Genomic DNA, 27890 nt, shown 5'->3' on the forward strand with positions numbered 1-27890 from the left:
GGACCGATTTCTTAGGAGACATTTTGAGGCCTGATGCTGTACAGACGAGTCACTACCCTGTGGGAGCACAGCAAATTCTTAAAATTAGGCATCACCATAGACCTAAATGTAAATGTGCAGGTATGGAGGAGCAGACTATGTAAACTGTGTGGTGGGGTTCGACTGTTGTCATCCCAGTGCAGCAGGGGTGTAGCTATCACATAGTTCAGTATGTGTACTGGTAATACATTAGCAACATCCAAACTATCAACAACAACTAGGGCCCAAAATAAACAGGCAATATAATTATATGCAATCGGGGGTCGCTAAGGCGCCAGATCATTAGGTAACGTTGGGCAGACGATTTACAGCCGCTAGATACTTGCCAGAATTGGTCTTAATCACCCACCGTAACAAAGTTTAATCTAAGATGTACATGGCTTCAGAGTGGAAAAAATAGAAATCAACATCAGCTATATGGTTACAGATTATCACTATCAAGAATGAACAAAATCAAACAATAACCTATTATACAGAGACAAGAATTGAAAGACTGGTCACCCCTGGAAACATGGAATAGTAATCTTTTTCCCCCCTAAAACTAGTTGCCAAAAAAAAAAATCTGTAACATACGGACACCGAGGACAAGATTAAAAATATCTTGGTCTACAGATGGTAACATGTGATTACACCATCAGGCAATTAATTCCTCCTTTGAAAATGCACAAGAAATGCAAAAACTGAAGCCATGGAACAGTATAACAGCAGAGATCACAGAGAACGGCCGCACAGGGTGAAACTGTTCTATACATACCCAGCAGGAAAGGGAAATCTGACTAAAGAGCTTACACTGAGCTGAGGGAGCTAAACGGAATCTTTTCCCAGGAAAAAACTACATGCCCCCTAATGACGCTTCTTCACTATTCCCAATTACGTTTCATTCAGGAGTGCTGGACATATCTACATTTACAGTGTTACAAACAGTCCTCCACTATATGTCCAGCACTCGTTTGCCTCAGAACCACCACCCCCCCCCCATGTGTATCGTTTTGGCTGCACTACGTCCTGCAGATACGGATGCATGTTTTGGTTACCTAACTGTGCCTTTTGATTTTAGGGCAACATACTGCCTCCATTTATGCAGGGCCAGATACCTTGCACTTTGTAAGGCTTAACAGTATATATAATGTTTAGTGTACATTTACCAGGACTACACTAGTCCGCTTTTATATATGCAGACCAGGGCTGGTACTTGCCACGCTTATAATAGGGCCAGCTACACCCCAGATACCCGACTTATCCTAGCAATCTAGGGGGATAAGCAAAGACACCTAGTGTGACTTGACCAGCACAAAATTAGTCCGTTGATGTTTATTTTTATCTCTAACAAAACTTTATACGTGTATTTTATACAAGTTGGCTTATATATGACCACTATTTATGTGTTCAAATAGGGCTCTTGAGTCTCTTATGACACACCTGTTGCATATTTTAATCCCCTGTACATACTTTATCGGCTTTGTTGCATCTTGATACGGAATGAATGCAAGTTGTGTATGTTAACTTATTCAGTTTGAAAATGGATCTTCGAAACCACTAAGGTGAAATTTGCTTGGTGTATATGTTACGGCCAGAACCCGAAGTTTGGCCACTTCTAGTTCTGGCCGGCCAATGCGCGAAGTGGCCGCTGCGCTGCAGCCAATGTTGAAAATGGAATGATTCCTCTGACATTAATGTATCTTCTGGCCGCAGCGCAGCGGCCAAACGTAGAACAACTTAGTTCATTTAATGCAATTCAGCCGGCGGCAATGTAACAATTCAAGCCGCCGGCTTTTTCTCTGCCTCTCTCTCTCTCCTCTTATGGGCAGCAGGCGGGGACACGCGTGTCCCCGGGAGTCGTTCGTCGCACCAGGAAAGCAGAGCGGGGAGGCTGCAGACATCGCTTCTGCCAGCACCCGATCTGCAAGAACGGCAGGATTCCCCTGCCGCGACGAACGACTCCAGGGGGGACACTCGTGTCCCCGCCCGGCTGCCCATAGGAGAGAGCGAGAGAGGCGGGAGGGGGGGGAGAAGGAGAGAGAGAGATGCAGAGAAAAAGCCGGCGGCTTGAATTGTTACATTGCCGCCGGCTGAATTGCATTAAATGAACTAAGTTGTTCTACGTTTGGCCGCTGCGCTGCGGCCAGAAGATACATTAATGTCAGAGGAATCATTCCATTTCTAACATTGGCCGCAGCGCAGCGGCCACTTCGCGCATTGGCCAGCCAGAACCCGAAGTGGCCGGCCAGAACTAGAAGTGGCCAAACTTCGGGTTCTGGCCGTAACATATACATCTGCATAATCCTGCATCAACTCAGAATTATTTGCATCTCGTTGATCATCCCTACAATAAATTTGAGTGTATATGGTAAACACAATTTTTGTTGAGGAGAATTTTGGTTAAATGCAGAGGCCACCTCCACTTTAGCGTACCAGCTGTGATGTAGCAGCTTGGCAGGCCAGGACACACCCATTCCCATAAAGCACTACAGCAGGGGGATATGTATGGCTCTCCTACTATAGTTTCCCATTTATGGGATAATGCCGAGCGCTTGTTAGTAGTGGACATTAAAAGGCACAGAGAAATGGCCCTGAATTCTGCTCAGTTGCACGCATCTTTTCTAGTACTGGAAAATGCAAAATGTCTGTTCATTAGTTATTTCATTGGGTATGTCATACAGTACAGACCAAGTTTGGACACACCTTATTCAAAGAGTTTTCTTCATTTTCATGACTATGAACATTGTAGATTCACACTGAAGGCATCCAAACTATGAATTAACACATGTGGAAGTATAGTACATAAGCAAAAAGTGTGATACAACTGAAAATATGTCATATTCTAGGTTCCTCAAAGTAGCCACCTTTTGCTTTAATTACTGCTTTGCACACGCTTGGCATTCTCTTGATGAGCTTCAAGAGGTAGTCACCTGAAATGGTTTTCCCTTCACAGGTGTGCCCTGTCAGGTTTAATAAGTGGGATTTCTTGCATTATAAATGGGGTTGGGACCATTTGTTTCGTTGTGGAGAAGTCAGGTGGATACACAGCAGATAGTCCTGCTGAAAAGACTGTTAGAATTAGTATTATGGCAAGAAAAAAGCAGCTAAGCAAAGAAAAACGAGTGGTCATTATTACTTTAAGAAATGAAGGTCAGTCAGTCCGAAAAATTGGGAAAACTTTTAAAGTGTCCCCAAGTGCAGTCTCAAAAACCATCAAACGCTACAAAGAAACTGGCTCACATGCGGACCTCCCCAGGAAAGGAAGACCAAGAGTCACCTCTGCTGCGGAGGAGAAGTTCATCAGTCACCAGCCTCAAAAATCGCAGGTTAACAGCAGCTCAGATTAGAAACCAGGTCAATGCCGCACAGTGTTCTAGCAGCAGACATCTCTAGAACTGTTAAGAGGCGACTGTGTGAATCAGGCCTTCATGGTAGAATATCTGCTAGGAAACCACTGCTAAGGACAGGCAACAAGCAGAAGAGACTTGTTTGGGCTAAAGAACACAAGGAATGGACATTATACCAGTGGAAATCTGTGCTTTGGTATGACGAGTCCAAATTTGAGATTTTTGGTTCCAACCACCGTGTCTTTGTGGGACGCAGAAAAGGTGAACGGATGGTCTCTACATGCCTGGTTCCCACCGTGAAGCATGGAGGAGGTGGTGTGATGGTGCTTTGCTGGTGACACTGTTGGGTATTTATTCAAAATTGAAGGCATACTTAACCAACATGGCTACCACAGCATCTTGCAGTGGCATGCTATTCCATCCGGTTTGCGTTTAGTTGGACCATCATTTATCTTTTAACAGGACAATGACCCCAAACACACCTCCAGGCTATATAAGGGCTATTTGACCAGGAAGGAGAGTGATGGGGTGCTGCGCCAGATGACCTGGCCTCCACAGTCACCAGACCTGAACCCAATCGAGATGGTTTGGGGTGAGCTGGACCGAAGAGTGAAGGCAAAAGGGACAATAAGTGCTAAGCATCTCTGGGAACTCCTTCAAGAATGTTGGCAGACCATTTCAGGTAACTACCTCTTGAAGCTCATCAAGAGAATGCAAAGAGTGTGCAAAGCAGTAATCAAAGCAAAAGGTGGCTACTTTGAAGAACCTAGAATATGACATATTTTCAGTTGTTTCACACTTTTTGGTTATGTACTATACTTCCACATATGTTAATTCATAGTTTGGATGCCTTCAGTGTGAATCTATAATGTTCATTAGGCCTGAACGATTTATCGATTGAAATTGCGATCACGGAAACGGTGATTCCGTGATCGTCAAAGCGGCGTTTTTTAGCGATATTCTGCTACCTCCTGCTTTAACTATCTACCACTCCCGCTCACCACAATGTAAAGGTAGCAGCGGCTCTCACTCGGGCGGTGGCGGCTCACTACCTCCTCTACCTCCTCCTACCTAGCCTCCTCCCCGTTCGTCATCACCCGGCAGGCTTTTGCTTTTTCCCTCCCGCTCAGCCTAGCGGGTCATTAGCTGGGTGGGTGGCAGACTCCGCCCACAGGCTTTCACAAGCGCTCTCTCTCCCTCCGTGTTGGGAGTGGCCGTGGCAGAACGGCAGCGCGGGAGTTCATAGGATCTGGATGATCTCCGCTGCACCATGACCAGAGGTTCGAGGGCCATAGTCAGCAGCTACCTTCCAGGTGAATCCTAGTGCCACTGCACTGTGGCGATCAGGGACCTCTGCTTGGGGTTATGAGGTGTGGATATGGGGGTGCAAAGAGAGGATCAGCAGAAAGGGTCTAAGAAGGTGCAGAGACTGCCTGAATGGGTTACACATGCTCTCACATGACAAGAAAATCGTGAATAAAATCAAAATTTCTGGCAAAAGTCGTGTAATTCAGGTGTGTCCAAACTTTGTCTGTACTGTATAAACACACAATAAGCCAGAGACAGAAACAACTATTCTTCCTTCACAGTACTCTGAATGAATTAAATCATGGCAAGAGTGTTTTTTGTATTCAAGAACACCAGAAAAGAAGATGAATTAATAACCCAAAGCAATTTTTATTTTATAAAAATAAGTATGGCGATGGTTTTTGAAAGAGGAAATCCATTAGGTGAATACCTTCATATTTGATGCTTCCGTCTCAAGTTTCGTAAGGTGATTTGAATTATCTTCAAGTTCTTGCCGAAGGTTTGTGTTCTCCATTTTTAGAGCCTTCACTTGCTTTAACAACTGGTCATACGAAGCTGCAGCCATGCTGGGCTACCCCCAGGCCTGAAACAAAGGCAGAAGAGAGTTAGTGTACAAGAAGCACTAACATACACTGAAGAGAACATATACAGGAACATCAGAACAACTGCACAGGAATATATCTGAATGTTGTTGGTTCTCAACACTAAGCTGTACCCTGCTCTAAAGTGGTTCAGCTGAACTCATGGCAACTTGACTTCACCCAACACAATGGCCTCAATTCACTAAGCTTTATCAAACACTTTATCAAACGTTTGATAATTTACCTCATGAGTAAAATCTAATTTTAAATTCACTAAGGTGTTATATATTTATTGAATGTTTTATCAATAAAACATTCAATAAATCTATAACACCTTAGTGAATTGAAAATTAGATTTTACCCATGAGGTAAATTATTAAACGTTTGATAAAGTGTTTGATAAAGCTTAGTGAATTGAGGCCAATGTCTCAGGACAAAACTAAACAGAGGGTCAACTTTTCTCTTTGCCCAGCTGCGTCTCTGCTGTCCACTTTAACAAGCCACATAACCAAAACAGAGAATTCTAACTTTATTTTGAAGCTGAACTGGTTTGAAAAAAAACCAAAAAAACAGAAGCTGCAAAGAGCCACTTCTATAAAAAGTCAAGGCAAGCCTACCCCCCCCCCCCCCCCCCATCTCTTTCACTGTGGGGCATGGTAGTGGCTAGAGGCAGTTGAATTTCTACATCTGGACGTCCACATAGACCTCAGGGTCCCAACAAGGCTCCCTTGCAGCTGAACCTTTCAAACAAGTGCCGCATGCAAGGCAAGTAGTACGGTACAGAGGCTTAAACTATGTACACTTAGATTTCTTGGACGCGAGTGTATACATAGCAGTAGGTCTTGTTCCCACAACCTGCGATCAAATCTGCTTATCAGACCACATACCAGTAGGGATTGCAATGACATTCTCTCTCAAAGAAAGCCCATGTTGCCATTCTTGCTTGTGCACAGCAATTCTTGCAAAATCGCAAAGGCACTTTTCATGCAACCAAGTTTATGTCCCATTAATTTTATTTAAAACAGGAGTCTGCAAGTGCCCCAAAGATCACTCAGCAAGCACAAATGGAAAGCTCTTTTTACTGTACAGTCTACAGGTGACAAAGGAAACCGCTAAACCCAACACTAATTGTTTTGATAAAGACCCAATATTAAAGTAGAGTGAAGCAAATTACTGGTCAGAAATCACAGGTAGCCCCAACTAATCCACACTTACACCAAACTGGTGGACTTCCCGCTATTATGAGGAAATGGCTGTACAAATCCCAATAGCCAAGAAACAAATTAAAGCTGAAGCATAACTTTGTATTTTGCGATTTTCTTTAATCATCGTTATTGTTCCTAAACATTTCCTGCTGGCTCCTGGTTTGAAAATACACATAGGAGGTGCGCAATATAGGCAGGGTCCTGTACATTCACACCGCCTGGGGCCCTGCTCTGCAAGCCACACCCCAGGGGGGACAGGAGCCACGCAGATAACCCCCCAATGCTCTCACCACTTGGGGGGACCATCCACAACTTCCGCCACCACCAAGGAGATTTCCCACAAAACCTCCTCCACAATTCTTTAAAACCCACGATAGTAGGTAAGAGCATTTCCAAGCAGCACCTGCCTTATAAACTGTCTATAGAAGCCTGTCAGCCTTTACTTTGCGATCAGGCTTCTGCAGACTGTTTATGAGGCAAGTGCTGCTTAGAAGTGCTCTTACCTACTAAGTTTTTTTCTTTAGCTCATGGTTTGCACAGACTGGCTTCTGAGTTCCATATTAACTTGCCTAGCACTGAATTAAAACATTACAAAGGCCATTCTAGAAGATAAAATATTAATGTAACGATTGGGTGCTGCAACTCAGACGTCTAATTATTTGTGATCTGCAGAATCACCAATAATACAGACGCTATACCTGATTATGTGGTGATCTGCAGTATCACCAATAATACCAGTATAGCTAGCAGAGAGCAAAGTGTGGTGTTTGGTGCAACAGTATAGACTCCTCCAGAGGAGCTGGAGGGTCTACCAACACAAGTAACAATAGACCTTTACCAGAGGAGCTGGCAAAGTACTAACAATGAGAGAATCAAAGAAGTTTGGCTAAACCTTACCAGAGGAGCAGGTAAGGTACTAACAGCACAAATGACTGAATAGTTTCACTAGACCTTGCCAGAGGGGATGGCAAGGTACTATTAGTCACTGGAGCTATATACCTAAGTCTGAACCTTACCAGAGGGGCTGGTAGGTTCTAATAGCAAAGAGCACCTCACCAGTGGCTAGGGCCCACTGGTGAGTAGAGTAGTCAGACAGGCTAGGTTCGATAACAGGTTCAGCAACTAAGTCAGAGAGGCAGAAGTACAGAATCGTTTAGCAATAGCAAGGTCAGAGAGTAGCCAGAATCATACACAGGTTATCAGAATACAATGTAATAACAACTAACTATAGACAGATGTATATCGCAAACACTGCATATACATCTATCATCAACAGGAACCTCCCTAGGTCTGAGCGCTAACACGAGTGTATTCGCAACAGCAGACGAGTTGCCAATGATCTGTGAAGGCTTAAGAAGCCGAGGAGAGCCCAGCGCCACGCCCCTTAGCAATCAGTCAATCCGAGCGGCGCGAGTCACTCCTGACGTCAGCCAACATAAAGGTCCTGTCTCCGCGCGCGCCCGCACGATACAGAGACCCTATGAGCAAGAGACAATGCCGTTCCCGGCGTGCTGGACGCCGCCGGGACAGATAAGGCCTGTGAACAGGGAACAAAGGCGGCTGCGGGTATAGCCTGCGTATCCGCAGCCGCCAAAGTCTCACATGTTACAATTAAAAGTTTAGTTACATTCTTCAAAAATGGCAAATAAAAAAACAAAGGTAAGAAAATCTTGCATATGGGTAAAACTGTAACAAGATTTACAGTATATTGTAGGTTGGGTCTGGTCTATTTGTCATTTAGCATTTGCAGATCAGCACAGGCTGATTTTTCCTTATTTTGTGACATAAGTATAATGCATAAGTTCCTTGTGAAGGGAGTTTATTACAAATTACCAGTGATTATTAATGGGGTTAATTTAGAACAGGACCGTCAATATCTGAAAAGTAGGCCACTGTTGACATGAGACAGAAATTACCTGCTTCCAATGAAGGCTTAGAAACTGTAATTTGAAAAGCACTGTACTAAATAATCCGAAAATCCTAGCTTTATCTGCGCCATGCAATCCTCTCAAATTTAGGGCAGAGTGAGAGAACAAGGTTTCCAGCAGTGAAAGATGTCTGTGGATTAGGCATAATAGATAAGGCATTACTGGGTGGCACCGTCGCTCCCTCACAGTCTGACGGCAGGAACCCACACTTCCCCAGCAAAGAAGCCACCAACATAAAACGAGCAGACATTCTATAAAGACCCACATTCAATTCCAGGGAGAAACTGTGCTAAGTGGATAAAGCTTTCCGATGCTCAGGCTGTTTGAACCTACATCAAAGCTAAAAGAATTCAGAAAGACATTTCATTAACACTGAATACCAGTCACAATGTTGTTGGTAACTTCTGGCCTTCAAAATTAGCACAAATATTTTACTTTAAAGTAGTACTCCAATCAAAGCATTTTATTTCTTATATCTTCTGCGTAAACATTGGGGAGATTTCCCCTCAATGCAGGATGGAAGGTTAAGGCTAAGGTGGGAGAGGCGAAGTTAAGGCATGGCAAATCCCAGGAGGTGGGTAGCCAATGCTGCTTTGAAACTGAAGGTCCAATCAACGGAGTAAATTCATATAAAAATTATTGTTGGTTCCTGGTTTGGGCAGACTGTTTTCTCTAATTTAAATGGTCTATACCTTGTACTGTTAGTTTAGGGTTTAAATTGATGTTCGGGTAGGTTTTGATGTTACAGTGAACAGCATGGATGGGGGTTAGAGAAAGGTCAGGGGCTAGGTGAAGGTTAGGATAAGTTGTGAGGTTACAGTCAGAAGGATGGGCTCAGGGCCCATCCACACTTGAGACTGCAAAAAGCTATCGCTATTTTGTGGCAATTGAACAGGGATTGTGCTTTGCTATTCCCATTCTGTGAAATGAGAACCGTATTGCGATCACTCCAAAAATGCTTCATGCAACGCGTTTGGGATTTCCGCAAATTGCAAGCACTTCGGTGTGAATGATCCTACAGGTATACAGTGTACACAATGCTTTGCTGATCACCAGAAGTTGAGGCAATGACAGGTTAGAAAAATACCAGAGGGTTAGGTCACTTTAGGATCAGATTACGGAGCGAGACAGAATAAAAGAAATGTCCAGGATGGAGAGGGTTTTTAGATTACTTAGTGCCAAGAAATATGTTGACGCTATATAAATTAATAATAATTAGTGAGGTTAGTGTCAAGGCGGGCAAATGAGAAGGAAAGGACTAGTGGGTTATACTAGTGTGCAGGATAGCTTAGATAGGTTATGGTTGTGGTAGAGGCTAGATAAAGGACATTAGGATTGCAACCGACTTTTTTGTGCATGTGATCGCTGTACCAGAAAAAAAATTGTCTAGATCAAACAGCGCTAAATTTCACACCAGCATCTAACTCCACTGTCCCAACCCTTCCAAAAAAGAAACCATATTTACTGAGACCTCTTTACATGCTGGGTTGATAATATTTGTACCTAGGGCCCTAGCACTACAAGGAAAGACTGCCAGCTACTGAGCCACCATGACATCCATCTAACTCAACTTGAAAATACCAGACTGTGTGGCACAATAAACCACGGGAGCTACCAGCCTACTATAGCTGTAGTTAGCTAATGTTTCCCCATTATCAGAGGCTTGGCAGTTACAAACGAGATTAAATCTCTATGGTGCGTAATAGGTTTATAAATACAAAAAAAAATATGGTGGCACTTACTGACATTCACGCCTGTCGTGTCACCATTATCGTATCTGGTGGACATTGTATGCTACATCACTTGATCATTTCTTGAAAATTTTTAGACAATATAATGATGGACCTTCTGGGAAATTCGTGTGCAAAACTCATGTCACATTTGAAAGAATCCTATGGCCTCAATTCACTAAGATCATGCTAGAGATAATAAGGCAAGAGAAAACTTACCTCCACACGTGAGAGTTATCTTACCTCTTCATTCCTTAAGTTACCTCTCCTGTAGTTAATTTACCTCCTCTGTAGTTATTTTCACATGCAGCTAATTAACAGCCTGTCTTTAACTCTGGAGTTATTTTAAGGATTGGAGAGTTAATTTAAAGACAGAAGAGTTAACTTTAGGCTTGCTTGAGGTAAAATGTTTCCTGAATACTACATGCCTTATCACCATGGTAACAACTCTAGAAGAGTTATTAAAGACAGGAGATAAGTTTAGTGAATTGAGGCCTATGTGTTCTAGGACACACAAATGTCAGCTTTTGCAACAGTTCAAATCTAGATACATTGGAAAAACATTACTTGCAACATGCAGGTTATAAAGACAATGTAGAGGGAAACCCTGTTTGTTAAGCGTCTTGATCTACTAACTAAGCATAGCCTTGCAGCATTAGTATTCTGCTATTTATATTCTGCGGTGTCCATTGCTCCACATCCTGCAAGTGACATTTTAGGATCAGGTATTAATGAGTTGACAGGTTTCCTGTAAGGCTGAGTCAAAACGGAAATAAAGTACAATGCACTGGTGAATAATTGACTTGAGAAGAACGAACAGCCATATTTCCAGCACAGATCATGAAGTAAAAGGACACTACTTCTACTGACAGAGCTCTGTCCCAGTCACAGCCTGATGACCAAGCCAGAAACAGAACAACTGGCCCTCTATGACTCGCTCAATTCCCATCATAACTTAAACATTTACTGGGTGACAACATAAAAGTCACACATTTAACACCTACCCACACATCACAATTCTAATAAGAAGGGAGCACAGCACATTCAAGCATAATACTATGAATCACAGATTGCTCGTGGTCAGATGACCATTCAAATAATGTGACTCACGATTTAATAGCGAGTTTAATAAATACTACTATAGAGTAAGTTCATCAGTAAATATATGAAATATAAATGAGGATTATAGACATAAAATACAATCAGGTTTCATTTCAACTTCACTGCACAGCATTCCACATATAAAACGGTATTCTCCATTTCTAAAGTCCTGTCAGTCATCTGTTTATGGAAGTCCGAGAAGAACCAAACAAAGGCCTCGATTCATAAAACTGCCTGCGAGCGGGGAAAGTCGAGCGGGGAAACACCGCTGTCGGTATTTCCGCCTTCAGGGTGGTAATTCATAAAAATTTAGCTACTTGTGATATACGTGCGGAGATACTCCGCTGTAGGCAGGCGTTAGGCTGTCGGGAGACGTGCGGAAACAGGGGAAGCAGGCGGAATCCCTCCGTGTGGTGTTCTCTCTGCAGCTGCTTGGGAGGTCTGTCCCATTCACTGCAACGGATTCCGCACGCTTCTCGCCACATCAGAGGTAGCGGTAATACCCGTCCGCATACCGCTACCTCTAATTTTTATGAATTGACATTTGTTACTGTTGCTGTGATAATCACCGCGCAAGGCGGTGATTGATCACTCTGCTCGCAAATGTCGGCTTTTCATGCGGAAAAAGCCTTTATGAATGCATATTTTGGTGTGTGGTCGGTAAAGTGAGCGTTTTTTTGCATTTCCGAATGCGGGAATGCTTTATGAATCGAGGCCAAAGACTTATTTTTACCACATAACCCTCCATTTCACTTCCTCACACTGTCCCAATATATCTATAATTTCTTCATATTGTCCCTTTGCCTGCATATCAAGTTTATTTGCCATGTGGTCACATTATGGAAAAGGCCCATAAGGGTGCTTTTTATCAAGGAAGCGGATAATTAAAGCCTGGTAAAAATACAACATTCTAAAAGATTAGAAAAAACAGCCAAATATTAGGGCTTTAGAAACATATATGTTACGGCTAGTACCCAAAGTCTGTCCACTTCGGGTTCTGCCCGGCCGAAATGCAAAGGCCGTGTTACAGCGGCCAATGTCAGAAATGAATTGATGCCAGGGGCTCCGCTCCGACTCCTCTCCTGCCCTAAAACCACTGGCAGCCGCGGGTCCAGTATCCCTACCCACCCTCTATCTCCCCTCGCACACCTGAGTTAATCACAGCAGGGAAGCAGCCTGTAGGGGCAGGCAGCGGGAATGCTGCAGACATTGCTTCTGCCAACACCTGCTCTGCTGTGCCCACGTATAGGAACGGAAGTTGGCACAAATGCCTGCTTCTCTCTGTACTTCCCCTGCAATTCAGAACCGTAGCAGGGAAGTGGGCGAGGGGGAAGATACAGGGTGGGTAGGAATACTGGACCAGCTGCCAGTGGTGAGAGAAAGAAGAGGGGGGGAGGGGGGGCGGAGTCGCTGGACTCTAATTACTTCTTATTGGCGGACTAGTAAGAAGAAGGGGGAGGAGCTGGAGCCGAATGAATTCATTTTCGACATTGGCCGCTGCAACATTGCCATTTCGCATTTTGGCCGGCCAGAACCCGAAGTGGCCAGACTTCAGATTCTGGCCGTAACAAACATAAACTACCTCATACTCAATTTAAAGGATTACTGAAGTGAGAGGGATATGGAGTCTGCCATGTTTATTTCCTTTTAAAGGGAACCTTAGCTAAAAAAAAAAACAAAGTTTCACTTACCTGGGCATCTACCAGCCCCCTGCAGCCATCCTGTGCCCTCGCAGTCACTCATGGCTCCTCCGATCCCCCGCTGCCAGCTAGTTTTGTTTTTTCCGGCTGGGAGTCGGCCGGCCGCCATGCGTACATTTTTACGCTTTCGCGCTCAAAGCTATCGCGGACACTAACAAGTACATTTTTACGCGTGTAAATTTTTACGCATTGCACCTGTAACACGTACAAATGTACTTGTTAATGTCCTCAATAGCTTGCTGCACCAGCAGGAATGCATAAAAATGTACGCATGGCGGCCGGCCGACTCCTAGTCGGCAAAAACGAAACTAGCTGGCAGCGGGGGACCGGAGGAGCCATGAGTGACTGCGAGTGCACAGGATGGCTGCAGGGGGCTGGTAGATGCCCAGGTAAGTGAAACGCATGTTTTTTATTTTTTTTTTGAGTTAAGGTTCCCTTTAAGCAACACCAGTTACCTGGCTATCCTGCTGATCCTCTCCCTCTAGATAATTTAGGCAGTGGACCCTGATCAAGCATATGCAGATCAGGTGTTTGACATTATTGTCAGATCTGACAAGATTAACTGCATGCTTGTTTCTGGTGTTTTTTTAGACATTACTGCACTCAGATCAGCAGGGCTGTCAGGCAACTGGAATTGTTTACAAGTACATATGGCAGCCTCCATATTCTCCTCATTTAAGATGTTCATCTAAACATAAAACACTAATATTTTGTCGCGTCAGAGCTCCAGGGGACTCAAAACATTAACATGCAAGGGCTTCATACAGATAAATACAAAATCAGTTTTAGGCACAAATTTTAAGGCTACAAACTGTTCAAGTTTGCTGTGATCACTTTTTCAGGAGTAGAACTGCAAGTCAGCATGTTGTAAGATGCTCCAGTGCAGGTAGAAAAGACACAAATTTTGGAATATTTAAAAAAAAATATATATATATATATATATATATATATATTTTTTTTTAAATAAAATGGCTCACTAGAATGATCATATATAAAAGTGTAACATATATCCAAAAATGCCTGGCTGAAAGACACCGAGATTCTTGATGGTTAAAAATAAAGGTGCAGAGCAGTACTTCCTGTGTACAATAAAGTTGGGAAAGAAGTGAAAAATAACAACTGGACAGTTATGAAGTTCCTGCTGGATCCCTGAGGAGAAGTAGCAGGGCTCAGACACCTCTGCAACTCATGCACACCACCCGGCTAAAGGGGATGGCAGGCATTCGTGCAGACTGGCACATAGGAAGCCTGTAATACTAGGACACCTGTACAGAATCATAATTATTCGGGGAGGTTGTACCCAGAATTGGTTTTGTCTCATACAGGTTCTGGAAGCATGGGGGATAATGTCCAAAAGCCAACAGGCTGCCTTACTATAGAACCACCAGTCGCACTAGGCAATCATCAGTCATCTCTAAGGAGAGATATTGGGGGGGGGGGGGCAGAGGAGACGACAGTTCAGCAGTGATGACTTAGTTCTTCATGGTTGATGCTGCTAAGGATCCCGATTGCTGACACCTGGCAGTGCTGGCCAAGGTGTTCCAGTTCAGAAGGTGCAGTAGTGTTCATTTCTGTGGTGGGTCCCGACTCCTGAGCAGCATTGAGCAGGGCTGGTCAAGATAATCTGGCTGTCACAGAATCGTCCGGCTGCGGCAGCCCTTACTTCCAGTTTACTGGTTGGCATCATGGAGGGGCTGAACCAGAGGTGTTCCTGCTGCGGTGGAGCAGCAGCAGCCGATGGATTTTTAGCCAAAATGATCAGGAGCGATTGTTTTAGCTGACGGAAACCTAAAGCATGTATGGAGACAGCTGAAGATGGTTTGTTTGATGAGAGATGTCTTTTATGAGCTTGTGTTGAAAGTCAGAAAATGGGATTTTTCAATCGTATCACTGGATAGGAGGACGGTCATGTATTTGGAAATGTCACTGACTGCTATGCGATTTTCTGATAACCACATGAATCCTTTACATATTTAACTGGAAGTTGCTGCAACTGCCTTCCACTGAGCCAGCTGAGGAGAAGTATAGATAACATGAGGACTGGACATGTCAGCTATCAACAGTAGATGGAAATATACAGCACCCATAATTATTTTACAATGTGTTAAACAAAGAGGAATGCAAACTAGAAATGAGGAAACAGAACAAAAGCCATCAGCACTTCTGTGAAATCTGAAAATACTTAAATACTTAATACATAAATCAGCATAAAAAGGCCCTCTTTCCAATGTACAAGATGATGCATGAAACTAAATCATATACTGCACTGTTCATTTCTATACATATACGGTACATATTAAACAACCAGTCAGAGAAAACTTAAAGGGGCACTATAGCGAAAAATTGTAAAATTTAAAAAATGTGCAAACAGACAAATAAGAAGTAGGTTTTTTCCAGAGTAAAATGAGCCATGAATTACTTTTCTATGTTGCTGTCACTTACAGCAGGTAGAAGAATTCTGACAGAAGCGACAGGTTTTGGACTAGTCCATCTCTTCATAGGGGATTCTCAACATGGCTTTTATTCTTTATAAAGATATTCCCTGAAAAGGATTTAAACAATGATGCTAGCCAGCCTCCCTGCTCGCTACACAGTTTTTTTGGCAATTGGACAGAGCAACTGCCATTTACTAAGTGCTTTTGAAAATAAATAAATCCCTGATAATCCACCCATGAAGAGATGGACTAGTCCAAAACCTGTCACTTCTGTCAGATTTCTTCTACCTACTGTAAGTGACAGCAACATAGGAGAAAAGGAATTTATGGCTCATTTTTCTCTGGGAAAAAATTACTTCTTATTTGTCTGTTGGCACATATTTTACATAAATATCAAAGCAAAAGCTTTAATTCATTGTGTGTATGATTTAGCTCTATTGGAACAAATCATTCTCAAAATGGGAGTATTTTTCTCTGAAAGCAAAAAAAATAAATAAAAATATGCAGAAGTATGACAAGCTGCGGTGTCACAGACAATTACAAATGTTTATAACAAGTTACATTTCCTCTGCTCTCTGCAGACAGTTCAGTCAGAGACACAGCAGCTGCTGAGAGCTTTCCCTCACACACACACACACACAGGGTTAACAGATGCACTGCGAGGGAATTCAGTCTCCCCTTATGGTTCACTCTGCCTTCAGATTTGAGCAGACTTGCCGTCAGAGTGAAAGGAATTTGATACGAACAGCATGAAAATGTGAAATTTGATTCTGTGGGAACAAGCGTATTTTTTTTTTTTTTTTTAAAGTCTTTTTTTTATAGATTTTTCTAAAAAAAAAAAAAAAAAAAAAAAAAAAAGGAATGGTTTTTAAACCGGTAAAATTACAGTTTGCTGCAATTCACTGAGGGCACAGGGGGACAGAGGTGAAACAGGAGAGGAATGCTTAAGGCACAGGCAGGGCTGTGGAGTCGGAGTCGAGGAGTCAGGGCAATTTTGGGCACCAGGAGTTGGAGTCGGGGTTTCAGAAACTGAGGAGTCGGAGTCGCATGATTTTTGTACAAAATCCACAGCCCTGTTATGTATTAGCCTAAGGAGTCGGAGAGTCGGAGTCTGAACAATTTTGGGTACCCGGAGTCGGAGTCGTGGTTTCAGAAACTGAGGAGTCGACCGTTGATGCAAGTATTATCTGCGTGGGTGTGTCTTTCTGCTTGACCTTGGGTGGGTGGAGCCATCATTCCAGATGGGCCACTACAGGAACATAAAGGATTTAACTACACAATTCTGATTTTGTGCTGTTAAAACATTTCCAGGACAGCCTAAATCGTTCATTGGCTAATTGCTGCATAGAGTTCCTCTTTAATAAGTCAGTCATTGCTGATGTTGAGAAAAAAAAAAAACCTCAGTGAGGATGAGGTGATAGCAATGCATCTGAGTCTTTCTCACACAGTTTGTTCATATCTAAACAATGACGTCTAACTCTCTCAATAAATGGCAATAAATAATATTTTGCACTTGCATTTCCTTCTAAATAGGTTAAGTATTTTAAACAAGCTGAAGAGAGCCTGTCCGTGTTAATGCCAAAACTCCACCTCAATCCTCCAGATCTATGCGAAGCCCCTAAACAATGTAGCCAGCCACAGGCAATGCAGTGTGACAGGGCATTCAGGGAGTGCTGCACATATTCCAGGTCACTCAGATTCTGCACGTTATCAAATGAATATAGAGTATGACTACCCTCCTCCAACCAGTGCCGCTAGACACCTCCTGCTAGCTGCAGGCTAAAATAGAAAGCTCAGACTTAGCGGAATGCATCACTGCCAGAAATCATTACTCACGTCTTAAGAAATGTTTCCTCTGTCTGCAAGAGATCTCAGCTGTACTCTTCCTTTTGGGGCTGGAAGAGCAAGTGCTTATTTATCAGACACACACACACACACACACACACAAAAAATCTATACATTAGGTCTCGGATAGCAAGCCTGAGGCAATTCATTGCATTTGTGACATCTAGGTTGACAGGACATTTCTGTACAGCACTGGGGACGCACATGCCGCCACGGAAGTACTAAGGAGACAGTATGTCAAAGAAATTTTCCCTATACATTGGACAGCAAATAATCATTTCTCACAGGCTGCAAATTCTTTAGTGTTTTGCTTAAAATGTGTAACAATCCACACTTGCGTTTCTTTGTTTCATTATGACATTAACACCTATAGAATGCAGCTTGCACAGGTTCATGCAGAGAGACAAAGCAGAGGTGGGTTCACCACCTACACCGAACCTGTGGCAATGCGCTGCCACATAGGGTATGTACCACTAGCTGGGACAGGAAAATGCCTTTTCGACACATGTAAGCCTAAGCAGGTGGCAGCCACATGTAATGGGCAGTTTCACATTTGCAGTTACCAGTGCCACCATTCAGATGAGTCATCACACAGCAACTGAGAGGTCAACCCCAAAAGATGTGCAAATCAACTGCAGTTACTGCTTGGCAGGTTAGTTCAACTAACCGTGTGAACTAGACTAAGCTCATTTTCAAGAAGGCATAGGCAAATTAGGTTACTGAAAACAGTCCTCCAGAAATGGAACAATGACAACATTCAATAAGATTTTATCAGCACTGTCCACTTCCTGTAAGTACAACACATCTGCAGAAATCCATTTTACAGACCAAATGTCAGAATCACACCGATGCCCAAATCCACCCTCATAATGTCCATTATGGTTAATCTCTACAAAGCCTAGAACAGTCTCCCATATATTTCTAGTGCATAAAGGAAATACAGCATATCAGAAACCAGCTCCAAATACTAATCACAAGCACATAATAAAAGGCAGACAAGGTTGCTAAGATAACAGTGTATTACTTTGATTAAAGTTTTGTATAGGATAAAAAGTAGAGACTGTATCAGTCAGAAAGGGTGAAAACTCTCATACATTAGAGATCAAAAGTTCAGAATATAATCAAAAGTCTCCAATAGCAATATCCTGTGATTTCTGGCAGGCCACATGGAATTAATGCTGTCCTGTATCTGTGACCAAATATATCACGTATGACTGTTTGGATATAAAAATGGATATAAAAGAATAGGATAAATACATTTTATAATATTTACTAGCTGAATTTGTATTGGATTAACGCAGCCTACTGCAGCAAAGCAGCGGTTGAAAAGACGAATGTCATAAAAGTGAAAGATTTGTCATAGCTTACTAGAGGCCAGAAAACAAAACTGGCTCAAATGAGCGTAGACAAGACCAACACTGTTTTACTATAATCTGAGCTGCTATTTTTACATTGATAGGAACATTGCCCTCTTCCTGTGTCCAGCACAACAAGCTTCTGTGCGGCTTACCAGCCATGTGCCTAAACTGCAAATTACTATCACGCAACATCACAAAGGGAACCAAAGATATCTAGTAGTACAAGTCAAAAGCAAATGGAATCTGGCCGTGTCCATCGACGTAAGCAACTCCCATAAACTAACATTGATAGATAGAATCTCTGCATATACCCCCCGTCACTGCCGCACGCCGGGATCCTTAGGACACTTGCTCTGCCCGTCTCGATGACGGCAGTCATGTGAGCCGGTCAGGAGCCGCTTTCTTTGGCTCCTGACCGGCTCACATGACTCTGCAGTCATCGAGACGGGCAGAGCAAGTGCCCTAAGGATCCCGGCGAGCGGCGGTGATGGCGGGTAGATTCGTCGGTATTCCGTCGTTATTGTACCAGGGATCCCTGGTCCGTAAGGGGGCAGAGACCGCAGGTACTTAAGTGGTTAAACATCCAGCACAGAGACTGTTGTTTAAAGCCGCAGAACTGTCCCTGTGAGCCAGCTCTTATCCAGTGTTCCCAATTGCCTGAGAAAAGCATAACATTTTTGGGCACTATGGGCATTTGTATGCATTTTTTCCATGTGTTTTCTGTCACATAAGCTAATAAAAGTCAGTGGGAATTCCTATGCGGTTTATGTGGCACTCATAAAAAAAAACGTAAAACGCAGTTTGGCAACTTTTTACCTCTAATACTATTCTCCATTGCCTTCCGTTACATGTGTGGCTATCACGTTTTTTCAAAATTGCTATTCTCTCACGATTTTTAATAGGTGTGAACTGAGCCTCATACAAGAGGATTCCTTAGACTAAAAAGAGTGACCTAAGTGAGTCTTAGCAGGCCAGCCACAGATGAACAATTATAAAGCAGAGATACCGAGAGCCCAATATAGTGTAGTATGTATTGTATCAAGAATGAAAAATGGCAAGCAAGTATACTTACAAACGTGGGTTACCGCTTAGGCAACCACTGTATAGGCAGGTGGGGAGATTAGACCTGTCCCCACTCAGGATTAAGATGTCGCTCTCTGAAGAAGAAGAAAAGGGTTTATCACCCTTCCACCGAGGGTGGAAATCTTGATAAGTGGATGTACAGAGGCGCCAAAAGGATAAAATATGCTAAAATGTTTAAAATATTCGAGTGGCGGCGGTGGACAGTCCACTCAGAAACCGACTCAATGCTGTCGCTTAAGATAAAGACAATTTATTTACATACTCCACGAACAATAACCGCAACGCGTTTCACTGGCACAATCCCGCTTCATCAGGCATTAAACAACGGGAGTATCACACAACTGCAGGTCCGAGACACGCTTGGCACCTCGGTCACCTCTGAACAATTGTTATTCTAAAGGTGCCAACCAATGATACAATGTTGATTATATAACCCTACTAAATCTATGTAGTAGAGGGGAAAACTGAGTGAATATGCTTTGGATGGATACTTTAGGCGGTTGAGTTGATAGAAGGGAACAAAACAATAGCAATAGAATATAGCTACAAATACTAGCTCAGCCGAGGTGGCTGACAAAACCTGCGTCGAGTGAGAATCTAGCACCCCGACATCAACAAAAGAGCTAATGTATGAGTAGATTGGTTGGGCACCAATGGATATAAATCTGACATTCCAGGAATGTGTTCTCTAAAGTAGTTTAGTGCATCTCTTCAATAAGGATCCGCACCATCTAAAAACAATACCTAATCGATAAAATAATAGCTCAGAAGTGTGCCAGGTTTCCATAATGAGATAATGCGGATGATCTGGCATGCAAGACCTTTGGCGGTGTCCAAAGCCCCCCAAAACCATTCTTCTACTCACCCCTCTCACTTTGTGGCACGGCATCATGCAATGTGCATCGTCCCTCCTTCCCACTCCCTAACAACAGCTCTATACAGACAAGACACAAAACTGTTGCACAAAGGATAAAATCCGGATCCCTGCTGAGCGATAGTCCTCGTACTTGCACAGTACCCACGGTACTGAGAAATAAGCTTACACTCCAGATAGTAAGCTGCTGAGTGGGTGAATGAGTGTCATTTGAGGTATATTGGTATTTTTACCCTTGGCAATCAGATTCCTCTTTGTTGAAGACCAATCGGCTGTTAGAAGAAAAAAAAGATTCTGTAGGGATACAAATGTTTTTGTGGGGGTAATGAGTGTGTTTAGCCTCATACACATGGGGAGGCAAAATCATTTAAAATGAACAATAAATGACACCCCGTTCAGCTATTGTTTGAAAACTGAAGATACAACTGATGGCTTAAACCAGGCATGTCCAAAGTCCGTCCCGAGGGCCAAAGGCCGGCCATCAAGCGAATTCTGGTGGCCCCCGAAGCTCTCTTAAGGCCATAACTGCAGTGCTGCATGCTGGGGTCAGCAGAAGTAACAGGCACGGATCAGCAGCTGTCACTGTGCCAGGAGCAGTAACAGGCATGGATTAGCGTCCACCACTGTGCCAGCAGCAGTAAACAGCACTGATTAGCAGCCCCCACTGTGCCAGCAGCAGTAACAGGCACTGATTAGCAGCTGCCACTGTGCCAGCAGCAGTAACAGGCACTGATTAGCAGCTGCCACTGTGCCAGCAGCAGTAACAGGCACTGATTAGCAGCTGCCACTGTGCCAGCAGCAGTAACAGGCACTGATTAGCAGCTGCCACTGTGCCAGCAGCAGTAACAGGCACTGATTAGCAGCCCCCACTGTGCCAGCAGCAGTAACAGGCACTGATTAGCAGCTGCCACTGTGCTAACTGCACTTGGTATATGGGTTAATTCCCATGGAAATGTTTTGGCAAAATGTCACAGGCATAGTGTACCTAACGGCAATCAGCAAAAATTATGTTTAACTAGTTCTGCCCCTTAGCTTTCAAGAATGTTGATATTGCCCTTGGCCTAAAAAGTTTGGACACTCGTGGCTTTAATAATGGTTATTTAACGATAGATCCAGTGTCGTTTAACCATCCAATAATTTGCAGTCTTTTGCTGTCACATTGCGTGGACATCCTCATTGTTATATCATAGAACAATCATTCATCTATCATTTCGTAGGATTTATCCGTCGGTGTGTATGTAGCTTTTGGGACATGCACGTGGCCCTCACTCTAGAATAGGTCCCTTGGGAACACCAGTTAAATTACCAATATGCTTTTTTGAAGTCCGGTTGGAAAACAGAGCACTCAGGAAAAATCCAAGCACTCCAGATGCAATCAGATTGCACCCTGGTGGAAGCTGACCTCTGGACCGCAGAGCAGTAAAACTATTGTTACATTACATTCCTGTCCAATAAAACATAACTATACTAGTATTGCAAACAGCTATAAATGTGATCCATTGCTTCTACATTAAAGTCAATGTGCATCTTACCTGCCCTTGAAACAGCCATCTTCACAAAGACTACATGTGAAGTGTGTCCTCTCCCTTCAATAAAGTGAAGCACAGCAAGCTATACAGGCAAGTACAGACGCTAACCATCTCTGCTTCATGGCAAGAGGCTAGGGAGTATGATGTAGCTAAACAACTATGTTTCATTTGTGAATGCATATTATACTGTATGATTTACACAGTTAATTTAAAACTGGTTTCAATGTCCACCTCCCCTTAAAAAAAAAAAAAGCCTCAAAAAAGTAAGTCATGACTCAAAGGCAAATGCATTGTGGGACTTGTAGTTCTGTAACAGCTGGAGGGCCGAGTTTGCCCATGACTGCTATAGGGAGAACAGTAGGGGGCCAAGGACCGAGCCTTGGGGGACTCCCACTGAGAGGTGGTTGGGGGTGGACGAGGACTCATTGAAGGAGGTCGTGAAGGAGCGGTTGGAGAGGTAGGATGAAAGCCAGGTCAGGGCGAGATCGTGAATGCCCATATTGCGCATGCGCAGTACACGCTGACTGGGTTGATTGGAGAGGAGACTGGGCTGGCCAGCTGAGGATTGGAGCGTCCTGGGAGGACGACGAGGGTGTCCACAGCCTACAGGAGGCTGAAGGAAGTCCTTTTTAAAAATATTTTTGTCTCAGGTACACTTTAAAGCAGATTTGAACTCAGAATTTCCTCTCTGCTCTAAAAGATATGCAAAAAGATAATCTTTACAGAAAAAAATTTCTTTGTTACAGCTGATACAAATCCTGCAATAAATCTGCAGTTTGTTTACTTCCTGCTTTTATGGAAGCAGACATTTTAACATCCTGTGCTTTAAAATGAGCTCATCTGCAGTAGCAGTCAGGTGACACAGTGTGCAGATCAAATTACAACTTGTGATTAGACACAGATGAGGGGGAATAAGACAGACTAAACTCTCTAGATACATATAGGGTACATTTCTCTCTGTTTTCCTTCTGTCCTGTGCAAGAGTTCAGGTCCACTTTAAAGCAAATCTGAAGCGAAAATAAAATTATGAGATAGTGATTTGTATGTGTAGTGCATTTAACAAATAGAATATTAGTAGCAAAGAAAAAAAAAAGTCTCATGTTTGCCAGTACAGGAAGAGTTAAAACATTTGAGTTATCTATACAAAAGAGCTTCTCTGAATTTAATAGCGTAAAGCAGACCAGAACTTCCACGCTGCTCTAAAAGATAAGCAACAGCATAATAAAAACTTTTAGGCCAATTTCGCACTGGCGCGGTTGTTGGCCTGTTTTACAGCAGACCAATGCTACGCCAATGTAAGTCTATGGGGCCTTTCAGACTGGTGCAATGCGTCAGTAACGTACTGACGTGAGCACATTTCTTTCATTGATGGGCAACTTGTGCAACGACGTGCGGTGGCCCAGAAGTCATGCAAGTCTAAGGTGACATGTACATTTTTTAAATTTTGCACAGTAGCATACGTATGCACGCCACAATGCTAGAGCGCATTTTGTCAACACACTACAATTCGCTTTTTCAGCCACAGAAAGTGGGCACTAGAAAGCCTCACTTCCTGCTTGGCTGCTAGCCAGAAGGGGACTACCGCGCATTGACGCGAAAATTCTCGAAATCGGTTTTTGGCATTGCGGTGCGATGTGATCATAGCATCACACCGCAATGCTAATGCTGGTTAGCAGTGTAAAACCGGCCTAAAGAAAAAACATATTTGTTGCAGCTGATAGAAACCCTGCAATAAATAGGGTTAACATTTTAGGTTTACACATTAGCTGCCGAGGCTTCTGTGTCGACACAGCCGAGAGATCAAATTACAGTTGTGATTGGTCACAGATTAGGGGGAATTACACAGGTTAAACTCTCTAAATACATACAGGGTGGCTTTCTATAGGTTTTCCTGCTGCCCACTGCAAGAATTCAGGTCCACTTAAAGGGATACTGTAGGGGGGGGGGGGGTCGGGGGAAAATTAGCTGAACTTACCCGGGGCTTCTAATGGTCCCCCGCAGACATCCTGTGTTGGCGCAGCCACTCCCCAATGCTTCGGCCCTGCCTCCGGTTCACTTCTGGAATTTCTGACTTTAAAGTCAGAAAACCACTACGCCTGCGTTGCCGCGTGTCCTCGCTCCCGCTGATGTCACCAGGAGTGTACTGCGCAGACACAGACCATACTGGGCCTGCGCTGTGCGCTCTTGATGACATCAGCGGGATCGAGGACACGGCAACGCAGGCGCAGTGGTTTTCTGACTTTAAAGTCAGAAATTCCAGAAGTGAACCGGAGGCGGGGCCGGAGCATCGGTGAGCGGCTGCGCGGGCACAGGATGTCTGCGGGGGACCATTAGAAGCCCCGGGTAAGTTCAGCTCATTTTCCCCTGACCCCCCCTACAGTATCCCTTTAAACAGCCAAGAAATAATGAGACAGCTTGAGATAAGGTTTCACTGCAGGAAACTTCAATGGGTCATTAGGGCTGCTTGGTTTACAGCTTAAAATACAGAGTGTGGTTTCTAAACTTCAAAAATGACAGAATGATGCAATGTTATAAATAAAGCTATATAACTGAAAATAAAAATATGAGACTTTTCTTTGCTACTAATCTTCTATTAATTATCCGTACTACATATACAAATTATCTATACATTTATTTTCAGTGTCACTTTAAGTCCCAGCAGAATTAGCATGGCTACCCAGGTTTGTGTATTTGCCGATCACAAGGATACATTCTGCATCAGGCAAATCACAGTGCCCTCTTTCTACTGCTTATATTTCAATGTGATGCAGCGCATTGACTAACATTTTTAGCTATTGCTAAAACACAAATCACTGCAGGAGATTCAACAAAATAAAACAGTAGTTGGATAGGCAGGATCTAACAGTGATTCGCTAACAACTTTACAGCCATCTCATTATGTCATTGACACTCGCACTAGATTTTCATCCACAGAGGGTCATGAACCAACATCTCTCCACCCTGCCACCCAATCAACGTTCACTCGAGTAAAGATTGATCAAGCTGAGCATCAATCATATATTATATGATGCATGCCTAGCTTTACTCCTGTTGGCAGGGTGCGTGGATATATAAGTGCATGCAGCATAGATACATTTGCTGGCACCTCTCATTGCTTAGCAAATACCACTAAAACAGTAGGGAAAAGGTTCTCAATTAAAATGAGTGTTAAAGGGACTCCGAGCAGTGCAGAAACTATGGAAAGATGCATATCATTTTAAAGCTCTCTTTCTCCTCTCTCCAATGATATATAAACCGACACCCTACGCCTTTTAGTTTTCGCTATTTTTGCGATTGAAATTGCTGCGGCTGCGATTTCGATCGCGAAAATAGAGAAAACTAAAAGGCGTAGGGCGACGAATTAGGAGTCGTCAGAAAGAGGAGAAAGAGAGCTTTAAAATGATGATATCCATCTTTCCATAGTTACATTGTATTACACAGGGCGACTTTTTCTCAAATTCAGCAGCTCCATTCTGCTGAATGGAGCTGCTGACTTTAGGAAAAAGTCGCCCTGAGTAATACAATGTAACTATGGAAAGATGGATATCATTTTAAAGCTCTCTTTCTCCTCTTTCCAATGATATATAAATCGTCACTCTACGCCTTTTAGTTTTCTCTATTTTCGCGATCTAAATTACGGCCGCGGCAATTTCAATCGCGAAAATAGCGCAAACTAAAAAGGTGTAGAGTGGCGATTTATATATCATTGGAAAGAGGAGAAAGAGAGCTTTAAAATGATATGCATCTTTCCATAGTTTCTGCACTGCTCGGAGTCTCTTTAACTGGACAAAAGTGGAAAACAAATTTGTTCATATGCAACACCAACAGTACAAAAATCCTTGAATTAATATTTCTAAAGTCTGCCACAAGAACTCCAATAAAACACACACACACACACACACACACACTCCAATAGTAGATTCTCCATCATACTCTAAAGGTGAACAGGAAATTAAATCCACAGAAGAGTTTCGAGTATCACTGGTGCAGTAAGTGATGGAAAAATTTCCTCAGCAGGAGTAGCAACAAAAAAATGAGAAAAAGCTTCCTGCCTGTGGCTGGATAGTGTACAGGTAGTGCCCGACATACCAACGCCCGACTTACCAACGATCCGCCGATACGAACGGCATGGATTCTGTGTTTCCATGGGAACAAGTAAAAAAAGGTTTTGTTCACATTGGACTTGTTTTTGAGAAAATCGATTTTAAGAAAAATTCAAAGACATGGCTTTTAAAATTGTATAAGCAGGTACAGAGGGCAGTGGTGACACCGAGGGGGACACTGAAGGCCAAGGAGGGCACAGAGATGGGACAGTGTTCCGACTTAAAGCGGATCCGAGATTAAAAACTATAACAAGTAACTTGTCTATGTAGGTTATCTAAAGTTTTTTACACAGCATATCTATCTGCAAAAGTTTCTAAAGTTTATGATTATTAATTCCTGTGATACAATGAGGGCAGCCATGTTCTGTTTGTCACATTGTCACAGGCTAAAGGCTGGAGATGCTATCAGCTTGCCTGTGTGCAAATTCAGTCCCCTCTCCTCCTCCCTTCTGCCTCTGAAATCAATGGCTAGTAACACCTCCCTCTCCTCCTGCCCAGACTGAGCTCCCATGAGCCCTTGCTACTGTCTGAAAATGCCAAGGCACTGTGAAAAGCTGTGGGCGAGGCTTGTTTAGTTTATAGGGAATTAGAGTATTAAAACAAAAACAAAAAAGTATTTGGCTTGAGGAATGCCCTATAAACTATATGAAAGGAACACAATTATGCAATGAGTAAAAGTTTATCTCGGATCCACTTTAAGAACGAACCTAGTCCCTATCTTGTGTGTTAACCAGGGACTACCTGTACTAGTTAAGGGCACCACCTTTGTTGTAGGGTGGTGGGAGTCAGTACCTAGCCTGTCGTAGGACAACACCATAATGCTCTAGATTGGATCTACTCAGCGCACCCTAAGTGAATGCAGCTCTCAAGTCATAGGAGAAAATCGCTATGGATTAAAAATGTTATTTCCTCAATAACTAAATCCTGCCTTTGTACACCAAGGAGCAATCAGACATAGCAAAGTAACAGGATCTCAGGAAAACAAGCCCTAAGCAATACATAATACAATAAAACAGAGACATTCAAGAATCTGTGTACAGAAATAGCATAACAAGAATATATGTACACTAAACCACCCAATGCATTGAAAACGCCTACTTCAAGACCAAAGATCTCATGACTGAAAAAGGAGACACTGTTCCATGAATAACATCTGAAATCAGCACAAAGTGGAACTCTGGGTAAACTGTAAATTTGGCCTTGTCAATGTCATGCTATGCCAGCACCTCTGGTGAATGCTAAAAACTCTAGTACTGAGCTTCAGTGGCTGGATAGTGTCTGGTTAAGGGCTCTGCCGCTGACACAGGAAACCAGGGTTGAAATATCGACTTTTCCTGTTCAGTAAACTAGCACCTATTCAGTGAGGTGACCTTGGGCAAGACTCCGTAACACTGCTACTGTCTAAAGAGCATGCCCTAGTGGCTGCAGCTCTGGCGCTTTGAATCCACTAGGAGAAAAGTGCAATATACATGTTCTGTGTCTTGTCCGTGTCTTTTCTTTACATATTGCCTTTTATATGTTGCACACTCCCTTTTTTATTGTACAGAGGGATTTTACAGGTGGGTCAGAGTTTTACTACAACAATTTTACTGCGCTGCTCTAGAAAGCTTGTGGGCACCCATACAGCAAACTACACAGTGCTGGATGGAAAGCACAAAATGGCAGATTCAGACCTAAAGCTGTAGTGGCATGTGAACAAAAAGTAACCACAAACAAAAACATCCAGCTTCCCACAGAGCCAACAC

The 27890-nt window shown here is 43.1% G+C and overlaps 1 protein-coding gene across 6 annotated transcripts in view; it reads right to left on the reverse strand.

The window, feature by feature from the left end:
* APC (APC regulator of WNT signaling pathway) overlaps window positions 1–27890 on the reverse strand; it is a 148591-nt gene that overhangs the window by 86581 nt on the left and 34120 nt on the right. For all 6 annotated transcript variants that reach the window (XM_068247335.1, XM_068247323.1, XM_068247331.1 and 3 more), the window contains one exon: window positions 5104–5256. In XM_068247335.1, the coding sequence (XP_068103436.1) occupies window positions 5104–5238 (135 nt within the window). In that variant the 5' untranslated portion in view covers window positions 5239–5256. The remainder of the gene's footprint in view (window positions 1–5103; window positions 5257–27890) is intronic.

Source organism: Hyperolius riggenbachi, chromosome 1, assembly GCF_040937935.1.
Source record: "Hyperolius riggenbachi isolate aHypRig1 chromosome 1, aHypRig1.pri, whole genome shotgun sequence".
Taxonomy (NCBI): Eukaryota; Metazoa; Chordata; class Amphibia; order Anura; family Hyperoliidae; genus Hyperolius; species Hyperolius riggenbachi.